The 23,036-nt window shown below is 58.1% G+C and overlaps 2 protein-coding genes across 15 annotated transcripts in view; both read right to left on the minus strand.

Moving 5' to 3' along the window:
* Positions 1-2,771: 2,771 nt before the first annotated feature.
* Positions 2,772-14,060, minus strand: USP19 (ubiquitin specific peptidase 19). 14 transcript variants are annotated; one of them, XM_011375407.2, is made up of 28 exons: positions 13,876-14,059; positions 12,102-12,364; positions 11,812-11,850; positions 11,513-11,641; positions 11,292-11,425; positions 10,916-11,218; positions 10,577-10,799; positions 10,296-10,452; positions 10,129-10,200; positions 9,898-10,013; positions 9,576-9,796; positions 9,296-9,491; positions 9,080-9,213; positions 8,812-8,970; positions 8,617-8,727; positions 8,069-8,179; positions 7,883-7,984; positions 7,006-7,146; positions 6,797-6,915; positions 6,532-6,669; positions 6,117-6,433; positions 5,917-6,027; positions 5,614-5,830; positions 5,378-5,530; positions 5,118-5,278; positions 4,851-5,029; positions 3,724-3,863; positions 2,772-3,220 (listed from the first exon to the last, which is right to left on the minus strand). In XM_011375407.2, the coding sequence occupies exons 2-28, from the start codon at positions 12,226-12,228 to the stop codon at positions 3,214-3,216; spliced, it is 4,017 nt and encodes a 1,338-aa protein (XP_011373709.1). In that variant the 5' UTR covers positions 12,229-12,364; positions 13,876-14,059; the 3' UTR covers positions 2,772-3,213. The 14 variants fall into 14 exon arrangements, with proteins under 14 accessions (XP_011373709.1, XP_023376315.1, XP_023376316.1 ...); XM_023520547.1 differs by lacking the exon at positions 3,724-3,863 and having other exon boundaries at positions 9,576-9,790; XM_023520548.1 differs by lacking the exon at positions 3,724-3,863 and having other exon boundaries at positions 2,773-3,220; positions 9,576-9,790; positions 10,583-10,799; positions 10,916-11,215.
* A 152-nt stretch (positions 14,061-14,212) lies between these two features.
* LAMB2 (laminin subunit beta 2) overlaps positions 14,213-23,036 on the minus strand; it is an 11,665-nt gene continuing 2,841 nt past the window's right edge. Inside the window, exons 8-31 of the mRNA XM_011375459.2 lie at positions 22,937-23,036; positions 22,548-22,727; positions 22,316-22,428; positions 21,969-22,048; positions 21,748-21,880; positions 21,392-21,550; positions 21,187-21,314; positions 19,411-19,543; positions 19,039-19,231; positions 18,817-18,960; positions 18,381-18,612; positions 18,134-18,297; positions 17,828-18,052; positions 17,519-17,736; positions 17,311-17,407; positions 16,849-17,221; positions 16,569-16,753; positions 16,254-16,495; positions 15,826-16,174; positions 15,268-15,475; positions 15,049-15,190; positions 14,789-14,965; positions 14,539-14,698; positions 14,213-14,460 (exon numbers count right to left, since the gene is read on the minus strand). Of these exons, the coding sequence (XP_011373761.1) occupies positions 14,324-14,460; positions 14,539-14,698; positions 14,789-14,965; positions 15,049-15,190; positions 15,268-15,475; positions 15,826-16,174; positions 16,254-16,495; positions 16,569-16,753; positions 16,849-17,221; positions 17,311-17,407; positions 17,519-17,736; positions 17,828-18,052; positions 18,134-18,297; positions 18,381-18,612; positions 18,817-18,960; positions 19,039-19,231; positions 19,411-19,543; positions 21,187-21,314; positions 21,392-21,550; positions 21,748-21,880; positions 21,969-22,048; positions 22,316-22,428; positions 22,548-22,727; positions 22,937-23,036 (4,272 nt within the window). The 3' untranslated portion in view covers positions 14,213-14,323. The remainder of the gene's footprint in view (positions 14,461-14,538; positions 14,699-14,788; positions 14,966-15,048; positions 15,191-15,267; positions 15,476-15,825; positions 16,175-16,253; positions 16,496-16,568; positions 16,754-16,848; positions 17,222-17,310; positions 17,408-17,518; positions 17,737-17,827; positions 18,053-18,133; positions 18,298-18,380; positions 18,613-18,816; positions 18,961-19,038; positions 19,232-19,410; positions 19,544-21,186; positions 21,315-21,391; positions 21,551-21,747; positions 21,881-21,968; positions 22,049-22,315; positions 22,429-22,547; positions 22,728-22,936) is intronic.

Raw genomic sequence — 23,036 nt, forward strand, 5'->3', positions numbered from 1 at the left:
GGAGGCAGACGCAGGCGTTGCCCATTGTTCTTTGACTTTTCTTCCGCCCTGGAAACCTGGCGACCATCCCAGCCTTCTCGGGAGCAGATGTGAGTCCCTGTCGCGTTTCTCAAGTTACAGCTTTGGAGTTGTCATGGAAACAGTTGAGTGAAAATCCGGTTAAGACTCCAGCGCAGAGACCCTGCGGAATGGCCAATCTAGGGGCCCCATAGACTAGCACTTTTGGAGTTCCCACCTGGACACACCTAGCCAGGAGGGACCTCGCAGAAGTTTTGCGATGATTTGGTTTAGTGTATGTGCTGTCAAAGCGAGCACTGTGATGATTTGGTTTAAAATCTCCTGGCACACTTACCAACCCATCCCCCCTTGCCAAAGCATGCAAATGCCATGAAAACCACAAGCAAATTAGACCTCGAAATCCATCTATAGGCATTTGACAGGATATTTTATTGAAGTTGGGATACAGTGGGGCAGAGGAGATAAAATCATGATGATGGCTATTGTGCTGAGGGGTGGGGTGTCTCCCCACAGTCTCTCACTGGACTTCCAGGACCTGCTGGGAATGGTCAAGTCAGAACATACAAGCTGCTTTCTTTGTGGACCTGGGATGGTGAGGATATTTCCAAATTTGAAATTGGAACTCAGGCTTTTCGAGACCTTGGTGTTGCTAATACTCCTGGACCTCCGAGGGCTGGGCAGGGTCCTATCATCTGTATCCATATTCTGGGTCCTGTTTTGTGGCCATATCCCATTAATGACCAAAGATCTATTTCTTGACCTAAATATGAGTCCCACGTAATGACTAAATGCCAGGTTCTGCCCAGGGCCACACACTGCATTAATATCTAGGTCCAGTCCTGTGTCTTGGGGCTTCCCACCTCCCTATGGCCTTTTGGCCCCAGCCTGATGCCCAGCCAAGTCCAGGTGCAGGCACTGGTGGATGGAGCAGCGGTGCCACAGATGGGCACCAAGAAGCAGAACCACAGCCCTGTGCTGATGCCTAGCCCACCAAAGGTGTCTATGAAAAGCAAGATGCCCGCCAATGCCACTGTCTCTTCTGTACCTGATACCACCAAAGGATTTATTATAACAATATCAGTGAGTCCTGCACATCCGGTGATGGCCTCCTCAATGGGGTTAGGACCTGCATCCCCTTCCCTGGTCTCAGGATACCTACCCTTTGTCCCCTGTGGCTCCATGTCACAGGATGAGGCAGTAGCTCCACCAAGAATGCCACAAGTGTCAGTGGCAGGCCAGCCAGTCTTCTGGAGCCCTATGACTTGCATAGAGCAGAACCATGAAGTTGTATGGACCCAGCCCAGGAGACTGGCACTACTTTCAGGAAAATCAAGAAAAAGACCAAGGAGAAAAGCCAGGCAGCAGCAGCCAGTGAGCCCCAGCTGTGGCATGGGAAGAGGCAGGGGCCAGCAGCCAGACCTATGGACAGGTCCCTGCAGCATATGCTAACAGTGAACACAGAGGCGGTAGAGGCCACGGTGCTGGTGGTCATAGCAGGACTGCGGTTAGGACAGAGCGCCTTGATCACTGTATCCAGTACATGTAGACCACCTGCGGCCAAACACTTGGGGCTACACACAAGTGTAGGCGCAGCACAATCCTGTTGCAGCCCACGCCTAGTAGGCCCTCCAGTAGTATGCCAGCACGAGCGCCCATCTTGGCAATTCCACCATTTCTGCAGGGGCTCACACCCAGCCCTTCAAGCCCCTCTCCAAGGCCAGCAACCCCTCCATGGCCCTTGTGCTGTTGTCACCATAGGGAAAAAGCCAACGTTGGTCTCAGGCTAGCTTTCCCCAGGAGCTCCCTCTGCTCACCACCACTCTGACTCTAGCCCAGGCTGAGGGGTACTGGCAGAGCCCACACGATGAGCCCCCACAGGCTCGGGGGCAGGGATGGACTGACAGGGCTGCCAGGACACTGTCCCACCTCTGCCTGCCTTACACTCTTTGTGGGATATCTGGACACCTGTCTCATGAGTACCTTTGCTCCCCATCTCCCTTCAGTTGGAGATGCCCACACCTACCCCCAAGAATTGGAGAGAAGAGGGGGCAACATGATCCATGAAAAGAGGTAAGGAGGCTTCTCACAAGATTTGCCCTTTCTCTACATGTGTACAAAGTCACAAAGGCCCCAAGACAGACAAGGTTGCAGACCCGCTGTGGGTGAACAGCCTGGGGTAACTGCCAGGAGCCAAGGTCTCAGGGACTCGAGGGAAGAAATGGCCTGGTAGAATCCAGTACGCTCCCTTCCACAGGACGTCAGCCGAGATGAGCCCTGATCCTTTCTGCCTATCCTACTCTTGGAGCAGGGTCTCTTTCCCTGTTTTTTTTTCCTGCTGTGTTCTCCCTTGAGGGATCCAGATGGCACCTAAACTAGTAAAGACCTGAGATTGGGAAAGGAGGGAGATCCCCCCAGTACCTGTTCCCCAAGTGCCCCCTGACCTGCTGTCAGCTTCTGGATAGAGCCTCATGGTGTACTACTCCACCCCGTGGGTCTGAGGTACTGACAATGATGCCAACCACAGCCGCCTCCACATGAGAGGCATGGGATCAGTGAGATCAAAGAGCAGCAGGCAGGTCCCAGAGGACTGATGGCAGCACAAGGGCTTCATGACCCACAGGAGCATCTCTCCTCAGACCAGAGTAGCACACACGCACACACACACACGATGATGGGGAAGGGAGGTGGCCATAGCACCTGGTCCATCACAGTCACTAAGTCTGCTTGTTTATCATTTATTTTTAAAATATATTTAAACAGCAGCAATCACTTCCAAAATGCAAAAAAAAAAAAATTACAATTTTTATAATAAAATTATAACGTTTATAATGCGAGTCAGAAAGAATTGAAGGTACAACTGAGAATCAAAACACGCAGCACTGAGGATGGCTGGAGAAGCCAAGGCCCACTGGTTGGGGGTTCCAGCTGTCAAGAAGTCCCAACCTGTGAGGTACCCACCCTCAAATCACACCCCCCAATTCCCCACTGAAGCCAGTGTCCTCTGGGTTAGAGAAGGAGAAGCGGCAAAGAGCTGGCCCTCTGTGGGGAATCCCCAAACCCAGGCCCCCCACCAGCCAGGGACCTGCTAATCGACCTCCTCCATGTTGCTGTAGGTGGGGGCTGGGCGGTCCACAGGGGGGGCGAAGCGTTCAGGGGCTGTCCGCGTGGGGGCCACCTCGGGGGCCTGGCCAGGGCCTAGTCCCTGCAACAGAATATGAGGACAGGGGTTGGGGGCTGCCCAGTATGCTGCCTGGCATCCCAGGGGTGCTGGCTTAGAGCCCCGGCACCCAAGGGAGGGCCCCAAGGCAGGCGCAGACAGCAGTGGCATTGAGACAGAGAGACAAAAATCAGGCCTGAACAGTCTTGCTTTATTAACACTTTAAATACAAGAAGCTGCTTGGGTAGGGCTAAGCCCCAGGCCAGGAGTCAGAGCAGCAGGATGAACGGACAGACAGCTGGACGGATACCCACCCTAGGATGCTCTGCCCCTGCGGGAGCCAGAGTCCCCACCTTCTCCCTCCAGATGCCCAAGCCCAGAGTTGGTCCCCACCACAGAGGCAGGCATGCCTAGTGGGCAGGCAGGTGGGCCAGCTCATAGCAGCTGCCTGCAGACGAGCTCATCTCCAGCGACTCTGGGATACCAGAGGATAGAACACGTTGAGCACGAGGGCCACCAAAGCTGCCACGGTGCCCAGAACAAAGTACCGGAGGCAGCCCTCATCTGGTGTGGTAGGGCCACGTGGTGGGGGGCCCACCCAGTCTTGGGGCCCCCAGGGACCCAGGGGCGCAGGCCCCTCGGGTACTGGCTCCTCCTCGGCCTCCAGCTCCTGCCAAATCCGGGAAGCCTACAGTGTGTGGAAACGGCCATCAGCACCCAGAGCGGGAATGGGGGGGCCCAGTGTCCCTGAGACCCCTGGCCATGATCATCCTACCCAAATGACTGGCACTAAACCCCTATATCCCAGGTCAAGCAGCGGGGAGGCAGGCAGGCAGGAGCCAAATGGGCCATTCGCTGGCCTGTCTAGACTGAGAATACCAGGGTAGGCAAATCTTGACAGCACTCTGGCCTCCTCAAAAAGATTCTCAATTGACATACAGCTTCCTACAGCAAGGTGGGGGCTGGTGGGTGAGTTTCTCAACCCAGGCTTCCCAAAGGGGACTGGCTCATGGAGGACAGAGCTGCCAACCCGAGTGATCTGGCTCCTCCTACCCACATCCAGATCCTGAGCCCTGTCCTCTGTGGGGATTTCTCTGAGTCTGAGCATATAGGGCTCTAGGGAAGAGAGGACAGCAAGGAGGAGACTAATACAGAAAAAGAGAGGTGGCTACGCCCATCAGCTAGGCCTACGGAACTCCAAGTCAGTAAAAGAGAAGAACTTAAAGGCTCAGCGGGGACAGACGCTCACCTCAGAGAGGGTAACAGGCACCCTAGGCCATGGTTAGCCTGGAGAGACCCTGTCCTAAGTGCACATCAGAACACCAGGATGATCACAAGTGAGAGTCTGGGGGCTGGCATGTGGGCAGCGTGCAGAGGAAAGCTGGGAGAGTGTCAGGTACGGTCTGCTCATGGCACTGCACCTAGTAAGGTTCAGAGAAGCTACCTGGCCTGTGCCAAGTGGGTGCCTGTGTGCACACCAATGGCATGTTGGTGTGCATGCACCTACAGCACGGGGATCCCTCTGGCTACGGTGTCCTGTAAGAGAATCCTATCTGTAACTCACGAGTTCCAAGGCTGCAGGGGCCTATCGCTGGAGGACAGGAAGCTGTGTCTCGCCCTCTCCCAAGTGAGTTAGGCCCCACTAGCCTGCGATGCCCGCCCCGCCATGCCTCACCTGGCTGGCAGCAGCCTCAGCTGCAGGGCCTAGGTCTGGGTGATGCTCAGAGTGACCTGCCCGGGGGGGCCTCTCCACAGGAGAGTTCCGCCGGCGATAGAAGAGTACATAGGCATAACGCGTCACGACCTGGCTCTCATCTACTGTTGTCACCGTGCTGTCATCGAACAAGCGCCAGCCTATAGCAAAGTGGGAAGAGTGTGAACATAATCTGCACCACCACCCCTACCGCCTATCCTGCTGTGCTGCGTGTGCCCTGGCCCTCACCCACGTCGCTGCGCTGGCTGCTGCGGTCATTGGGCAGGCGTGCACAGGCGGTGTAGTGGCCACCAATCATGCCTCCATAGTGGCTGATGACAGCATACAGGTCGTAGCTGGGCAGCTGCTCCTCTTTCTGACCAATGCAGAACTTGCTGAGGTCCAGGTTCCTGTGGGCCCAGCCAGAGAGGTGAGACAGTTAACAGGTGCCCAGGAGGCCTCCGTTGGCTCCCAGACCCTGCCTTCAGTCACCAGGGCCCAGCGCTCACCGAACAGGGAACTCCACCAAGTCGTTGATCTTGTCGCGCCAGATGAAACTGCGGAAGGAGAAGCGCTTGAGCTGCACAATGAGCACGTTCGGCAGACGCCAGAGCAACAGCTGCTTGGAGGCCTCGCGGTGTTGTTTGCACTGCGGGCAGTACCTGAGAGGGGACAGACGCGGGGTCAAGACCAGCGGGTCTCCACTCCACCCTGTCCCACGACCGGCCTGCTGCCCTGTCCTCACCAAGCCTCCTCAGGAGCCAGCACCTCGGGCCGCGTAAAGAGGTTCAGGCACTGGTCCAGGGTGAAGTGGCCAGCGCGGGCAGCCTCGCCAGCAGAGCCGGGATCCTCAGCACACTCCAGCTCCTTGGAGGCTACCAACACAAACTCCGGCAGGCGCTCGTTGTTCCGCCAGACGAGAGCCAGGCTGCAGTCATCGCCCAGCTCCAGTGGCGTATCTCCTAGAGACGGGCAGGGGGTGGGGGTCACGCAGCTGTGGAGAACAGCCAGCCTGCGCCACCACGGCTCCCACCCACACCTCAGACACCTTTGTCCTCTAGCCGCTGCTCTCGGTTAGATGCGTCAATTTTATAGATAAAGAACTGGGGTGTGTGAGAATTCATGGCTTCACTTGGGTGTTGGTACCCAGGCACAGCAGCTGCGAGAGAAGATGATAAATCAGTCCCCTGCTACCAGAGCCCCCCACTTCCCCTCCCCCAGCTGCAGAGCCTCCCACCAGACTCTTACCTTCGGGCCGGGACACCCTCTCGCCAGCAGGCAAGGAGCCAACTTCAAGGGGCCCAGTGGCCAGCATCTCAGAAGAAACTCCACTGGTGCTGGGGACAGGGCCCCGATCAGGGGCTGCCCACGCCCGGGGGACCCCTGTGTCCCCCTCAGCCACGGGGGTCACCAACTGGAGCTCAGGTGGCTGGATGGGGTCCCTCTCACTGTCCCCAGCCTCCAGGGAGCTAGTAGAGAGTAATGTGGTGCAGCCAGGGGCCTGGGACTCCAAGGCCATGCGGCCAGGCTGGAAGGGGGGTGGCTGGAAAACGCTCACAGAATACCTGGCAACAGGCAGCAAGGCAAGTAAGAATCCTGACGAGCCCATCTGGCACCTCTGCCCCACACCTACCACACCCTTATTCAACCACTGGGAACTTACCGGGCGTAGCCCTCTAGCAACTGAGCAAGACGGGCATAAGTGAGGCGTGAGGCGGGTACACTGACCAGGAAAGGGTAGCCAATGTTCTCAGGGCGGCAGAGGCCCTTGTGGTCAGGCCAATGGTTTTTCTGGCAGAGCCTGGAGGGAAAGGGGAGATAAGAATAGGAGCTGGCCTCCAGCCCTGGGAAACGCAGATGCCAGCCCTGCCTCCCCAAGGGCCTGGTAGGTGGGGAGGAGGGACAGGGCAGACCATGGGGGTCCTCACTGGTTGCAGTAGCCCACGCGGTAGCACCGAGTACAGCGCTTCAGCTTCTCATCCTCCGACTGCTGCTTCCGCTGGCAGGCTGCACACTTGGAGATGGGGATGCTGGGCACCTGGGGGCGCTAGGGTGGGTCGTCGGGCTCAGCAAGGCCAGGCCAGGCGGGAGCGCCCCACCACCACAGCCCTGTGCCCTCAGGTTGCCCTCCACTCACCTGTTGCACCTCTAGCACCACCACCCGCTCCTTAGCTAACTCTTGGGATAACAGCTCAAAGCAGAGGAGCATGTCGGATGGGGACACAGTATCCAGTGAGTGGGAGGGCAGGAACACACGATGGAAACGGTTCTTAATCACCTGGAAAGAGAGAACACACAGATCTTACCTGAGGACAAGCCTCTTCCCTAGTTCGGCCCCAGAGCACAGGGAGGAAGCCTGGCCTTGATCCTGGATTATAGGGGCAGGGGTGGGGACTGTGGCCCAAAAGAAGCATGCGCCTCTGCTGGCACCAGTTTTAGTGTCCAATGGAATAAGGAGCCTGATGCATCAGAGGGCCTGAAAGCCCAGGACTGGTACAGGTATCAACTACACTAGCTCTCCACTCTGAGGGCCTCTAACCTCTTATCAGCTAGTGGGGCCCTGCTGTGACGGCGACATGGTTATCATGGAAGAGCCCTATTAAAGGAAGCTCCTTCCCGCCTGTACCCCTGAGGAAAAGGACCAGGTGGGAAGCTAGGGACCTTTGGAGACCAGCACACAGATCTGAGATAACATGAAGGAACAGCAGATCAAGAGAGAACCACAAGCAGTGGAAGGATAATCCTGCAGCTCAAGCTCCTTGTTTGAAGAGGGAAAAACAGTTAAGGGTCACCAACCCTGATGACGGCTGGGAACTGAGGGCACCTTTGTTGCACAGCCCAAAAGCTTGGTTTCAACCATGCCTCAACCAACACACACCACCTGTTCTTATGCAGTCACGTGCACATTCACGTGTCCGTGTACATATGCCAAAGACTTCACAGATGCCAACGTCTGTGTGCTGTGAGTATACATGTGTCCACAAGCCTAAGAGCCTGGGGAAGGACAGACATACCTCAGCCAGACGCAAGTTTTCAGGCTTCACGTGGACGCTCTGAGAAAGGGAGTCCAACACTTCACTTGCACTCGAGTTCTCCTTGCTGACGCTCACCAGGAACTGTAGTGACAGAGTAGACAGAATCCATAGGGGAGGTGGCCCAGGGTCTCTGGAACAGCCTGGAAGTAAGAGCTTACTCCTCACCTTGATGGGTTTGCTGTGGGGCTCCCGGGCAAAATAGAAGATAGGGAGAACCTTTTGCTTCTGTGGCAAGGGCACCGGCAGGTAAAGGAATGGGTCGAAAGTGATGGAGACCTGTGGATGCACAAGTGTCATTGGGTGGCCGCGCAAAGGGCAGGGAGCAGGCCCTTGGATGGCTGTCCGGACCTCACAGCCAGCACATTCTCAGGGCACTGGATGCACCAGGAAGACCGTCAGGAGACAACAATCCCTCTTTCTGGCACTTGAGGTCCTGCCCAGCCTCCTCACTTTACCACTGTGCCCCTAAGTGGCTCCCCATATGCCATTTCAACCTTACCCAAAGCCCTGCCCCACCTTATAGCTGTGTTTGAGCCCAAATATCACTTTCGTCTTAGCCGAGAAGCCTGAGACCTCTGCAGCCCACATGGTCTCCGAAGGCTTCCCGTCAGCTTCCTCGCCCGAACCTCGCCCCACAGCAAATGCCTCTGACCTCAATTTGACCAGGCTAGGTAGGTCAAGTTAGGGAGTCTCTTTCCAGGAGCACATCACACCTTGGCGCACACTGGGCACACCAGCTTTGACTTGTACTGGCCCTGAAACAGGTCCACGATGAAGGAGTCATTTCTCATCTTGTGCCGCTGCCATGCTTCCTCCGCCACCACCTGAGGGGCAGGATGGTGAGGATGGAGGAGACCTGGGGACTGTGATGTGCCCGAGACAGGCCCACCTCTCCCCACAACCCTGACCTCATCAGGCCGGCCATCTGAGTCCACAGTCTCCGTGTAGGGCTTGTTCTGAATGCGGTTCAGGTCCTCATGCAGTCCATCGAGTAGGAAAGCCATGAACTCCTGGGCATCGTGCTGTGCATAGCCCGTGAACTGGCTGGCCTTGCTTGCCACAATGGCCTGAATCCAGGGGTAAGGTGTGAGCACAGAGCTGCACCACCCACCATATACCCAGCTGGCTGGTCCTCCCCGCCCTCACCAGCCAAGCGTGGGAGTGGCCACAGATCACCTTTAACTTGGAAGGCTGGAAGGCATGGTGGGTGCCCTTCCACAGCGCCCGGAGCAGCACAGCAAAGCCGATGGCCAGACGCCCACCTGTCCCCAGTGGGTTGTTGTAGTTGATCTCGGCCTCAAAGGAGCGGTCTAGGGAGAGGAGCCCAGCAGAAGTGTGAGCAGGGGACAGCATCCCGTGCCCACAGCCCCGGGCTCCAGGCCCCACTCTCACCATGGAAGAAGTCCCGCAGCTCCCGAGTGTTGGACAGAGACTGAATGACACTGTTCATGAAGCAGGTGTTGCCTAGATTGACGAGGCCAGTGAAGCCCGGAAGACACACCTTCTTCTCTTCCTCTTCCTCTTCCTCCACGCTGTCTCCACTCACGGGACTGTGGGGCATTGGAGGCACCATACATGTGGGCTTGGGCTGTGGGAGCAAGAGGGGCATGAGAGAGCAGCCCTGAGGCTCTCCGGCCTCCATCCTTGGCCCTCCCGACTCCCAGATTCTCACCGAGGCCAGGTGTGGCTCTGGCTTTGGGGCTACATGCTCCATGGGGGTACGGGCTGCCACACCATCCAGCCCCGTGTCCTCAGATCGAGCCTTGGGTTTCTCCTTCTCCACAGCCCGGGCTTCCTCCTGGCCTGTCAGGGGGTGCGGGGCACCTCCCGGTGGGGTTGGATCCAGAGGGGTTGGGCCTGTCGGCACGGCAACCTTTGCACCACCCACTGCACCTTAAAAAGGGGGAATGAGGGGGCTGGTGGTTAGCAGCATGTGGCAGGGTGTGGGGGTCCCGGTCACATGAGCTGGCAATGAAGGGAGCTCGTGTGCAGACCTCGTGCAGCTGGGGCCTCCAGGCCCCCCCAGCGCTGACTCTGCCGCTTCCGGAGGCAGATGTCGATGCGAGAGGCCGTGAAACAGAAGGTGCACTGCTCTGGCTCGATCAGGTTCCTGAGGGAAAAGGCTGCACTCAGGAACTCAGGTGGGGTGGGTGTCTGGCTAGATGGGCCAGGGAGATGGAGCCCAGGGTGGGAGAGGCACAGTGGTGGGGCCGGGCACCACCCACCTGAGCTTCACCTGCCAACGGAAGATGGTGTGGGGCCCACAGCCGGCGTGCAGTCTCAGGAAGTTTCCATCCCTGCAGACGCAGAGCAGGGGCAGGGCAGGAGGAGAATGAGACACGCTGGCCTGCCTGGAGTGTACTGTCTGCCCCGTCTCTTTCCAACCACCCACCTGGTCTGGAAGATCAGTGTGAAGTCCTGCTCACGGAAGAGCACCCGAGAGGTGTCTCTGCAGATTTCCTTCACGTACACGTGCACCACCACTGAGTCTGGCCCTTTCTCATATGAGTCATTCTTGACAAATGCCAGGTTCACCATGGACTCAGGCTCTACGTCGAGATCACAGATCAGTGCCACCCAAGACAGGTTCCTACCCATTACTATTCTACTCCCTACCCACCCACCAACCTTGTAACCCAACCTAGGGCTGTGCCTGCCCACCCCCAGCCCCACCTTTACCATCCACCAGGGTTGCAGCATCTGCTGCCACTGCCATCTCCTCTTTGGAACGATCACCTTTCTCAGGGTCTCTGCTCCGGGTCATGGCTGGGGAGACTGGGTCATTCCTGGGGGACACTGCCTTCTCTCCTGCCAAAAGTGCTAGATTCTCCTCTGAGCCCTGGAGGCAGGTCTGGGGGTTCAGCGGTGGTACCCGGAGCTGTTCCTCAGCCTCAGCCTATTCACGGTAAGATTATGGGCAGGACTGGTCCTGAGCCTGGCAAGTGATCCCACCACTGCAGTCCACACCCTTCTCCCCATCTCCCAACTCCCACGCAGGCACCCCACTCTCACCTGGGTGACCGGCTCAGCCAGGAAGGAAGGGGCATCGCCCTGGGGTCCAGGACCATCTCTGGACCCTTCCCCCTCTGGCCCTCTGCGGAGATGCACAGCCCTCTTGGCGCTGGGCCCTGCCTGGGCCCCGGGGCCAGCCCCCGCGCCTACCTCACCACGGCCCTGGGCCCGCTTCTGGTTCCGGGCCTCCTGCTTAGCCCGGCGGGGCTCCGGGCCTGGCTCCAGGGCAATGGGAGATGGCTCCTGCCCATTCTCCTGGCACTGCAGCCCTGACACCAACTCCTGCTTCCCTAGAGGTTTCTTCTGCCAAAGATACAACAGTCAGGGCCTGTCAACTACACTGGGTGTCCCTGCCACACCCTGCTCTGGAACTTACCAGGAGAGAGGGCCATGTGAGCAGAGGCACCTTCTTGCGCAGTGCCAGCTGCAGAAAGCCCCCTTTGCGAGTCTGTATTTTGGTGCAAGAACTTTCTATCTCAGCGTAGAAAACACCACCCCACTGCCGACCACCTGGAGACAGAGTTGGGAACAGTGAGCTGGGGTAGGGGATGTCAGAGGACAGAAATATACTGCTGAGCTCAGGCAAGATGGACGAACCTGGAAACCACACCGCACAGTCTGTGTCCGTGAAAGTAGTCTCCACCTCCTCCAGCCTCAGGGGACCTGCTCCCACACGCAGCTTGACAATCACCTCATCTGCACTCTGCCTCCAATCAAGTAACAACTCTGCAGGGAGAGTGCCAATAAGACGGTGAAGGTCTCCATGAACTCCTGATGGGGACTGGCAGGTACCAGGAACCCAGCCCTAATGGGACTGCTCCAGATGAGGGCTACGCACCCAGTGTCCCCTTTCTCCCCTAGCACTCTAGCACCCAAAAGGCCTATTCATTACTCACCCTCTTTGGTCTGCTCCTCCCGAGGAGCGGCTACTGACCCTGACAACAAAGGAAAGAACAGGGAAACGATGATGGGGAGGCGGCCTCCAAGACCCCATCACTCCACCAATCACCATCTTTAGGATCTCAGCCAAATATCCAGACATCAAAGCTGAGGCTCTCCCCAGCCTACCACGGGTCCTTCTCTCAGCATCACACCAAGACAGAAGGAAAGCAAAAAAGTCATTTCCCAACCATCAACCTCTATGCGCAAGGGGAGGAGGCCACAAGCACTCTGAGAATGCCGTTACCACATCTCCTAGGATCTCCATCCTTGCTCTCCTGGTTTGCTCGATCTTTCTGCTTCTTCTTACTGGTGGCCTCCTCCAGTCCTGCATGCCCTCTCCTTGGGCCCGTGGCACTGGTCCCACCAGACATCTTGAGCCGTTTGGTCGACAGCCAGAGTGCCCCGGGGTCGGCAACGGCGTCTGGGTCAGGACTACGGCGCTTTCTTCCTGGCCCAGCTATCTTGGCAACTCTTTGTGGCCAAATTCTCCAGCAAGGAACCGACAGCCTAATGAGAGGGGACCAGGGATCACCACCAAGGCCCAACAATTTGCTCCTTGGTTACAGCCAGGGCTCAGCAACCTAGGATAACTCCTGACCTTACACAGCAATATCTCTGCGCCACCTACGTAGTCTTGGATACTCAAGACTATTCTGAAGGAGGAATAATGCGAGTAGCAGCAACCACTTTTGGCCAAGCCACACAGATGCCTGCTATACAGACCAGCAAAGATGGAAGCCTCACTGAGGAGATACCAGGTCAAGGTTGCCACAGCCTGGGACAAGACTCCTCCACCAATCTGGAGAGGAGCCATGGCTCCAGCCCACAGGGCTGGCACTCTGAGCGGAGTGCTCACTTTTCCTCTACTCTCACTGGCTGCTTAGTCACCACCCGAGGAGGAGGAGGAGGAGGAGGAGGAGGAGGAGGAGGAACAACACAGGAAAGGAGGAGACAATCGAGCAGCTGGAGGACCGGGCTCTCTGGCTGAAAACAGGCCCAGCCCACGTGCTACCACTGCCCAGGCAAGGTCCTGGGGCTAAGATGCCCCACCTGCCGCCTGCCAGCTCCCATTCTCCTCTGAACCTGCTCCCGCGCACTGCTTGTTTTTTCCCTACATCCCAAGAGAGATTCTTCTCTCCATCTGCCGTCCCAAGCAAAGAGGGGCCTGCAAAGACGCAGATGAAAAGGGTATCCAGATGTCACATTACCCTTTTGGCAGCACTCCTGCCCCAGAGCCAAAGCAGGGCGAGTACCCACTTTGAAACTGAAACAGACAGGTCCAATCACTCATCAACTCTGAGGAGAGACCGTCTACTCAGTTTCTCACCGACCCATCAGGGGATTCCGGGCTGTTTCTCCATCCAAAATAAAGTTCTCAAAACTGAGATAAAGGTGGGGATTAAACTCTGGATCCAGGACCCCTGGCTCCCTCAAGCCGGGCCTAAGACAGTAGCAGGAGAGAGAATGACTCGTCTCTGTTGCCGAGTGCATATGTGGGAGCAGATAACCTTCTGCAGGTCAGAAGTGTGACTGGTGGGCTGGATCTTTAAGGACGAAAGGTCCAGAGTCAAGGAGTGGACACCCTCCGCCTCTTTGCACCCGGGCCGCAGCTGAAGGTCTCGTCCCTCCCCCATCCTCTGGGAACGTCGCGGGGTGGGGGGAGGACGGGGGGAGAGACACTGCCTCGGAGACCGATGCCGGTCTAATAGGGCCGCGCAGGGTTACTGACCGCAGACCAGCGCCCCGGCCGGGCTGCAACCTAGCTTTTGCCTCCAAACCCTGGGCCCGCCACCACCTCCTCCAGGAAGCCGCCCTCGCTCGCCGCCAGCCCTTTCCGAGGCAGGAGGCCGGCCATGGGCGTAGCGTAACTGCCCGTCTTGCATCGGTGGGCCCGGCACGACGCTGGGCTTGAGCGGAGGAGGCTGGCACGACCCATGACCTTGAACAGTCCGCCCCGGGCCCGCGTCGCGGCCTCCCCGCTCGGGCCAGACAGGCGATTAGCCGCCCGTCCCACTCACCGAGCGAGGCCGCCGCCGCCAGCCCTCTTCGGGCCTTGGCAACCCGCTCTCGGTTCCGGTTCCGGCGTCAGGTCGGTTCCGGTTCCGGCGCACCCCTCCCCCGTCCCGGCACCGCAGCCTCCGCTGCTTGTTTTGTTTCGACTTCTAGTTACGGCCGCGGGTGGCCTAGCGCCGAGTTGGTGACGCACTTCCGGCGGCAGCGGGCAAGCCGCGACGAGCAGCTCCGGGGCGGGCCTGCACGGAGGAGGCGGGGCTCCGGTGCCTTGGCCTTTCATGGGCCATGCTGGGGGCAGCCTTGAGATCCCGCCCTCCCCAAATCAAAGCCCAGACAACACAGTAGGGATTCACAGAGGTTTATTGGAGGCTTGCCAGGTTGGGAACTGTGCCATGCATAGGCAGTAACTTGTACGGGGCGGGGCTGGGGACTGGGGTAGGCCTCTGGCAGGGGTCACTGGCAGGTGTTGTAGATCTGGACCTGCAAGTTGATGGCTTGAAGCACGCTGCGCATCCGGGCCTCCAGCCCGTCCAGCTGGGCCGCTTTGCCCTCCAGCGCTCGCTCGTTCTCCTCATAGGTGCCCTCCAGCTCTAGGAGGGGCAGGACTCAGTGAAGGGTTCTGTTCCCACAGTCCCACATCTCTGGTGCCCACCCACCCTGATCCTCACCTTGCAGCCGCTGCAGCTTGTCCTGTGCGGCCTGCAACAACCCCCGAGCCTCATCTCGCAGTTGCTCTGCCCGCGATTGCGCAGCCAGGACACCCTGGGCCTTGCGCTCAGCCAGGGCCTTCACTGTCTGGTATTGGTCGCCCAGTTGGCCCTGCAGCAGCTGGGGATGAGAGGGCAGGGACAGTGTGGTGGTCCAGTGGAGGCCCAGCTTCTACCTTCACCCCCTCTAGTCGGCTCTGCCTCAACCTACCTGCTCAGCCTCCCTGGCACGACCCTGGGCACTGCCTGCTGTTTCTTCAGCACTAGAGGCTGCCAGGCTATTCCCTGCTCGTTTCAATTTCAGAGCCTCCAGGAGACCATCCAGTTGCTGAGCCCGCTCACCTGCAGAGCTCAGTGCCTGTTCTGCACCTGTCATCCTCTCCTGCACCTGCCATGAGTGGGCTCAGGGTTAAATAAGTTTATAATGCATGTCCATAACCTTGCCCCACTGATGTCCCAAAGAGACCACACCTGGTTCAGGGTCTGCTCTGTGTCTTGTGTATCAACCACTGCCCCCTGGATGGCACCCTGAGCAGCACCCTGTGCCCTCTGGGCCTCCTCCAGTGCCGCCTGTACTGTCTCTGCCTTCTGTTTCTCACCTTCAGCCCGGCTCCTGGGGAAGAGAGGGAATCAGGGCCTGCAAGTATCAGGACCAAGTGTCAAGGATGGGGGCCAGGGTTGGGGTCAGACCGTGCCCTCTGTGCATCCTGCAGTAGCTGCTCCGCCCGACGCACATCTCCCACAGTACGCGCCAGGATTGTGTCCACATCCGCCAGGCTCCGGACCCTCTCTGCAATTGCGCCAGCCAGGTGCTGGATCTGTTCAGGTGATGCTGGGATGGAGAGCTCTAGCACCCGTGTGGCCACCATCTCAATGCTATCAGGATCAGCCCCCTCCTCTATGGGGACACAGGCAAGAGCTTAGGGACACAGGCAAGAGCTTAGGGACACATTCTCCAGCATGGGTATGGGGACACAGTCTTGGGGTATGGACTCAGGGACTATACATGGGATATGAATTTGCTAATAGGCATAAGGATGTAACCATAAGGACAGGGACCATATGTGGGGTACATACTCAGGGTCGTGACTTGAGGACCACATACAGCCAAGGGCTTGGGGGCCAGACATGAGGTCATAAATACAGGTCCAGTGCAGGACCTAACTCAAGTATGAACGCAGGGACACACATATGAACACAGACACAGAGGAAAACAACCACATGGCCTGGGCCACACGGGAGGCTCACGGCTCAGGAAGTCTTTCACACTCTGGATGAGTTCCCGCAGTTCCTGATTGGCCTGTTCCACCTGTCCCCTGGAAGCATTAGCTTTGTCCAGGGCTGCCTGGGCCCGCTGCTGTGCCTCGCCTGCCTGCCGCCGGGTCTCTGCCACCTGGCCGAGAAGTCCACCACCTTCTGCCAGTGCCCGCTGCAGCTCTGCCTGTGTGTGCCGAGCCCGACCAAGGGCCAGGTCCGCCATGGCTACTGCCCCACTGCAGCTGAGGCCCCCACAGCGGGGCTGCCCGTCCTCATCTCGACAGCCAGCACCCCCACAAGGGTTCGTAGCACAGGGTGCATCTCCTGGGGCCCCGCACACCTGCCAAGCACAGAACAAGTCAAGGCCCTGTGGAAGGAACAGCCATGCCCACATGTCCCACCCCATGCTTGTGCCTCACCAGTTCATTTATGCCTGTCAGGCTCAGGCCGTGGGTACGAGCAGAGAGCTCTCCCAGTGCCCGCTGGTTGGCTATGTTCTTGCGGTTGAAGTCTTCCCTTTGGGTACCCATCAGCACCTCTGTCCGGTGCCGGGTGCCTGCTGAGTCGCTCACAGGGCTGGGCACTGTCAAGGCCGATATGTTGGCACGACGTTCTGCCTCTGCAGACAGGCTGTGGGCATGGCGGATGCTGTCATAGGCTCCTAAGTTGGGTACAGGCAAGCAGTCAGCTGAAGATCAACCCTGGCCCACCTGCTTAATTGACCAACAACTCACCCAGGAAGTTTGAATGCTTCAGCAGGTCCAGATGCTGGTCAAGCTGCCGCAGTGTGAGATTAAGAGCAAGTCCGTCTCGCTCCAGACTGCTTAGCGCATGGTTGGCATTGAAGTTCTCATCCTGCACATCTGTCAGCTTTGCCTCCAGCTGGGTCAGGTGCTCAGTGGCCTCCCCGATTTGACGCCTGTGCCAGTGGGGAGGGAAGTGTTTATAGAGGTTTCAGCCCTGGTCCACTGGGCCTCTGCCACATCCCACCATGTATCTCAGGCCCATCCGCACCGCAGCTCCTCTGTGGCCTCCACGAGCTGTGCGGTGGAGGCAGCTGAAGTGTTGCGGGCGCGCACAATCCCCTGCACAGTGCCCAGCTTCTCTTGAATTTGCCAGAAGCTGCTCTCAAAGGCACCGAGTACACCTGTCTGCTGCAGGTCCTGCACCCTCTGCTCCAGGCGCCGAGTACGGGCAGCCAAGTCCTGCACCACGCGGTCCCAGTCCCCGAAGCATGCGTGGCAGGGGTGGCAGGCAGGAAAGACACCCGAGAAGCCACGAGCACACTGGTCACAGCGCACGCCAGATACACCTGGGCGGCAGCTGCAGTGGCCTGTGGAGCGGTGACACTGAGGTGTGTCTATTCCACGAGGGTCACAATCACAAGCTGCAGGAAAGGATAGACCACAGAGTTAGGGTGCCAGCAGGGCATCCTGGAAAGGCCCCCAACCACCCTGGCCCTGCTGGGTCTCTCACCACGGCACTGCAACCCAGGGTCTCCCCAGTGGAGCTCCTGGCACTCAGAACAGGTTCGCCCCCCAAAGCCAGCATGGCAGTGGCACTGCCCTGTGAACTAGAGTGGGAGTAGAGCAGAGGTCAGAGCCTCAATCAGAGGCTGAGCCCTTGAGACTTGAGGCAGATAGTTGGCCCCATCCACCTAGGTATTCACAGGAGGGCCCCATACCTCATTGCAGGTGGGTCCTCTGGCTCGACTTGGGTGGCAGGCACAAGGCTGGCAGCCATGGCCACTGGTAAGATTCCAGAAGTTGGGGGCGCAGCGGTCACAGGTAGGGCCCTGGACATTGGGGAGGCATGGGCACTGCCCACTGCTTGGATCACAGTTGCACCGGTCATTGGACAGGCACTGCTGAGGATCTGTACCCAGCAGGTTACAGGTGCAGCCTGTGCCAGCCAAGATGAGCACACTAATCAAGGGGAGCCCAAGCAGCGGAGCCCCACCCCAGGCATCCCCTTCCATCCCACACACACTCACGGTGACAGCTCTGTCGGGCAGCCTGCCCATGGAAGCCAGGCTTGCAGTGGGCACAGTGTGGGCCCTCTGTGTGGTGTAAGCAGCGTAGGCATTGCCCCGTGTGGGGATCACAGGCATCAGGGTCCGTGGGGTCAATGTTCCCACTGCACTCACACGGCTGGCACCGGCCGCCTGGCCTTGATGGATCCCCAAAGTGCCCAGGGGCACAAGCTTCGCACCGCAGCCCTGCCCACAGTCAGGGGGAAGGCGTGAGTGCTCAGCCCAGCTGCCCTTCCCTGATCCCACACCTTTACCTTACCCACATACCCGTGTAGCCTGCCCTGCAGTGACACACCATCTGCTGGGAGTACCCATCCCGATGGCAAGAAGTAGCAAAGTGCCGTTGGCTCCCGGGGCCTTCAGGGCAGGGACAGGGGCGGCATTGGCCCCCATGTGGAAGCCGTGGGTCCCCGTGGAAGCCAGCAATGCACCTGCATGGAGGGGCAGGAAGAGATGTGTCATCTCTGAGCAGCTTACCCACCCACCAACCCACTCATAGCTACTCCAGGCTCACCTTTCACAGTGCTCACCCCCGGTGTGATCACGGCAGCCCAGACAAGCGCCTGTGTGGGCGTCGCATTCATCTGCATGCCCATTGCAGACACATGGCCGACAGCTAGGGAATCCCCACTGGCCACGCTGGCAGCGGTCGCAGCGAAGCCCAAAGGCACCAGCTCGGCAGGGGCACTGCCCACTGATCCCTTCACATAGGCCGCTGAGTGCCCCCTCGGGGCTGCACTGACAGGCTGGGGGCAAGGCAAAGGCTGAGCCAGGGAGGGGGTTTGGGGAGAATCTGGGTGGGGTCAGAGTGGGAAGGTCCGGGGATGGCAGAGAACTTTAAGTGACCCAGGGCTGAGAGTACGGGGTCTAATGCAGAGTTAGGAGAAAGAGAGCCAGAAAGAGGAGGCAGAACAGTCACAGACAGGAGGGAAGATGGGGCAGGCAAATACCTTGACAACCTGTGGGACCAAAGCCATAGTAGCCAGGGGCACAAAGGTCACAGCGGCGTCCAACCACTGCAGGTTTGCACAGGCACTGACCGCCATGGGGGTTGCACTCAGAACTCAGCGAGCCCTGGGGGTCGCACTGACAGGCTGTGGGGAGTGGGTGGAGGGCCAAGTTAGGCTGGGCCCCCACACCTGTGCCTCGCAACCCACATCACAGACACTCACGCAGGGCACCGTTGTAGAGCAGAGTGGATAGGCTGATGAGGAGGGGGGCACAGGCCTCAGACGGAAGGGTCTTGCTGGGCATCAGACCCTCCTCGTGGCAGCGGTAGCGTTCAAAGGTGGCACGGCGCTCCAGGGCAGCAGCATCACCCCCACTAAACATCTCCAGCACCAGGACACGGGGCAACAGCACTAGCTGAAGAGGCGAGCAATGAAGAACGAGGTTCAGACCCGGGGCCATATGGAGAGCGCTTCGCTTAGCACCGCCCCCAGCCTGCCTCTTCTATCACAGACTCTTCCTATCCAGCCACCACTATAGGTCCCATCCCACAGGCCTTGCCATCTTGGTTGATGTGGGGAGAGGGGACTGTTCACCGAGTCAATGAGCAGGCTGGGTCCAGAGTGGGGGGCCTCAGGCTGGGCACTTCCCCCTGTTCTCAACAACTTCAGATGCAGCTGATAGGAGACGCCAGGCTCAAGACAGACAGGTCTGGGAAATATCATGTACCTGGGAGGAGGTGAGGACAGGCATAGGGTCACTCTGCGCCTTTCCCACCCCACGTGTAGCAACCAAACCATTGGCCAGGCCAATGGACAGCTAGATAGTCCTAAAAAGAATCTGCACAGAAGATTCCCACAAACCTCCCTCACTGGAATCACACACCTGTGCAGACCAGTCTCACTGAAAACACTCAATACAACCTTGCAACCCCATAGCACTTCCCTGGCACAAATACCAATTTCTCTTTTACAACTGCCTCTTAACACTTCCTCTGACCTCGACCTCCAACCTCCAACCTCTGCTCCTTTTACTCCCCTTCACCAAGACTACGTCATCACCCCCTCGCTCCTTCTCTCCTAGGTCATTCCGACCAGCCTGCAAACCCATGCTAGGGTTCTTTCATCCCTCCCTGAAAAGGATCTTCCTCAATCCCTTGAGTTTCCCCCTAGCTGCTAGCTTGTCTTTGCTCTCTCGCACCACAAATTCCTAAGATTTTACTGCAGTCACTGCCTCCACTCTCTGGCTTCCCACTCCAGGGGAGGTTTAGCCTGAACATGCCGTAGAGACAGCCTGTGCGAAGGTCACTAATGACCTCCATGAAGCCAAACCCAGCGGCCACTTCCTTATCCTTATCTGCCTCAGCACTCGGCAGCATGGATTGAGATCGGTAAGCCTTCCTTCCAGAGACACTTTTCTATTCTCTGGGGTCCCGTCCACACTCCTGTGATTCACCCCACTACCCCCGCCCCAAGCTCCTCCTTCTCTACTGGCCTCTAACACTAGAGTATCCCAAAGCTTGGTTCTGGTCTTCCTTCCTTTCCCTGGTCATTTCATCTAGATCCATCTCTTCAGTAACAAGTCCCAAATTTATATCTGCAACTTCAGCCCTCCCAGTAATTCCAGACACAGAAATCCAATCACTCATAGGCTTTCTCCCCCATGTCTGAGCACCTCAGAATTCCTCTTCCCCACGCCTCCATCTCAGTAAAGAGCTCCATTCCCACTTTCCGCTTTCTCTCCCTCTCTTCCATGTCTAAGTCATCGGCTTCACCATTAGAACCTTCTGGAACCTTCCTCTTCTTGCCACCTCTACTGCTACACTTGTGTCCAATCAATCCACTGTCACTCAGCTAACTCACTAGCCTCCAACATATCTTCCAGCTTTCACTTTGGCCCCTACAAGTCACAGATGGAAAAATGTCTATAATGGGTACAGTAAGGTTCATTACACTATTCTCTCTGCTTCTGTGTATGTTTGAATATTTACATGACAAAAAGTTTAAAAAGAAGGGATGAAAAAAGCTATGAAGCCAATGCCACCCAGTAATCAGACTAGTCACATCCCTGCTCACAGTGCTCTGGTGCCCTCCTTCCCCTCCATGGGCACCCCCTAAAGTGATGCTGGATGGTTTCCTATTACTTCCTGCCTTGGTCTCTGGAACTGAGAACCCTAAGAGAGCAGGCCTTGTTCTGTCTACTTCCTTCCCCTGACCAGTGCCATTCCCAATAGCACCTGGCAAACAGCACTCGGAGGAGGCACTTGAAGGAACAGATAAATGAGAGGTGGGGTCTTCCAAGTACCTTTCAGGGAGCTTAGGGCTGACCCACAACCCCCCCACCATTGTAAGGGCTACTAGTTGTGTCCCCACCTGGTGTCTGGTTGCAGAGTCCCTGAGATGTGGTCATCCTTGGGCAACACATGCCCACACAGGCTGCGGGCAGACACAGGCCCTGGGCGCTGCAAGGTCACTTCTATCTCTGCCCATTGCTCAGGGACCTGGGGGAATGGGATGATGGAAGAGATGCTCCCACACCCAGAGTTTCGACTCTGGGTTAGGTGTCACAGGGTCTGACCTGGGGCTCCAAGCGCAGCAGGAGGTCATAGTCCATGGCTCTTGGCACCGAGGCCACCTGGAACTCCAGTTCCTGGCCTTCCCTTAGCCTAACGAAGCCAGGGCCTGTCCAGGATGGAGTTCCCCCAGGGGTCACCAGGCGCTCCACCACATCGAGCACCTGAGAGAAGATGGAGCTGTGGGTGGGGACTCAGGCAAGGCACCGCCTCTTCTGCCACAGCCTGTCCCCAAACCCCAGCTCTCCAGCTGAGGCCCTGCCTAAGACCACATACCTGCCCCATACAAGGAACTGCCCATAATTCTGCCTCTCCTGCCGTAGTCCCACCTATACCCTGCCCTCCAACACTGCCCCTCTACCTGGCCTCGGGTGTCCTCAGCCTCCCATGTTAGGTGGTCAAGGAAGGGCCGGAAGTAGCCAGGCTGCACCTGCTCACAGCGCCGCCCCACCATGTGCTGGCGGCAGCGGCACTGACCTGTGGCCTCATCACATCTGGGGAGCACACAGGCACTTCAGAAGGACCCTGTGTCCTGCCCAGGATCTTCCCCCCCACTCCCAGAGCCCCTTGTAGAGCACTCACTGGGGGTCCAAGGCACCACCCACGTCACAGTCACACGGACGGCAGCCCAGCAGGTCATGGCTCAGGCCCCAGTGGCCAGGCTGGGGGAGAAGAAGTTGCTGGGGGCCAGAAACAGACCCCTCCTCCCCGCACCACCCATCAGGAAATCCAATGACGGCTTTCAGCCTCTACCAGCCCTTGTTGAAAACTGGCTCCCGTCCTTGGCCTCCCAAACCTGAGGCTTCTCAGGCAGGACTGGACCTTAAACTCTTAGCACCCACCCAGTGGGGCATGGATACCACCCTCTCTCCTTGTGCACTGAGGATAAGTGCTCTTTAACCCAGAACCCCAGCTCCTTCCAGTCGCACCAGGCAGCGGTTGCAGCCGTGTCCAGTCACTAGGCGCTTGCAGAAACAGTTTCCACTGTTAGGGTCACAAGGGGTGCCCCCAGGCACTGTGCCCCGTGCATCACACTGACACCCTGCAGGGGAAGGAGACTTATCAATACCTTGGAGCTATGGCAATGCTTGTGTTCAGTGGGGTCAAGAGTAAGAGGTCAAAGGTTAAGGTCAGCACGGGAGCTGGGCAGAAAGCACGTACTCTGGCAGCCTACAGGGTCACTGGCACTGAGCCCAAAGTAGCCATCACGGCATAGCTGGCAGCGAGAGCCCACCACATGTTCTTTGCAGCGACACTGGCCCGAGACCAGTCCCAGTGCAGGATCATCATGAGGATCACAGCGACCTCCATCTTGGGAACCCATGGGGTCACAGTCACAGGCTGAGGGCAAAAAGAAGTACAAGGTTACCATATCCCAACTAGCCCAGCACCAGTCTTGTCCCAAGCTCCACCCACCCCCAACCTGGATTTCCAGTGTGGCTCTACCCTATGCCCCCGCCCCAAACTTCAGCTCAACCTAGACAGCAGTCAGCTCCCCAGCTCCTGCTCCAGGCTCAGCCTTCCCTTTGCCATGCCCATCCCAGCCTCACCGCGGCACACGGCGGGGTCCCTCAGGTCTTTGGTTGGGTCACGGTAGAAGAAGGGTCGGCAGAGTTCACAGTGGCGCCCAGCTGTGTTGTGCTGACATTC

The sequence above is a fragment of the Pteropus vampyrus genome, unplaced genomic scaffold (genome assembly GCF_000151845.1).
Source record: "Pteropus vampyrus isolate Shadow unplaced genomic scaffold, Pvam_2.0 Scaffold271, whole genome shotgun sequence".
NCBI classification, from domain to species: Eukaryota; Metazoa; Chordata; class Mammalia; order Chiroptera; family Pteropodidae; genus Pteropus; species Pteropus vampyrus.

Bases quoted from the DNA above. Each gene is read 5' to 3' on its own strand.
- USP19 (XM_011375400.2), bottom strand. From the start codon at position 12,228: ATGTCTGGTGGGACCAGTGCCACGGGCCCAAGGAGAGGGCATGCAGGA. The intron at 8,971-9,079 runs GTGATCTGTGGC...CCCTGGATTCAG, and splicing joins TCCAGCCTTCCAAGTTAAAG to GCCATTGTGGCAAGCAAGGC. The intron at 6,028-6,116 runs GTAAGAGTCTGG...CTTCTCTCGCAG, and splicing joins GAGGGTGTCCCGGCCCGAAG to CTGCTGTGCCTGGGTACCAA.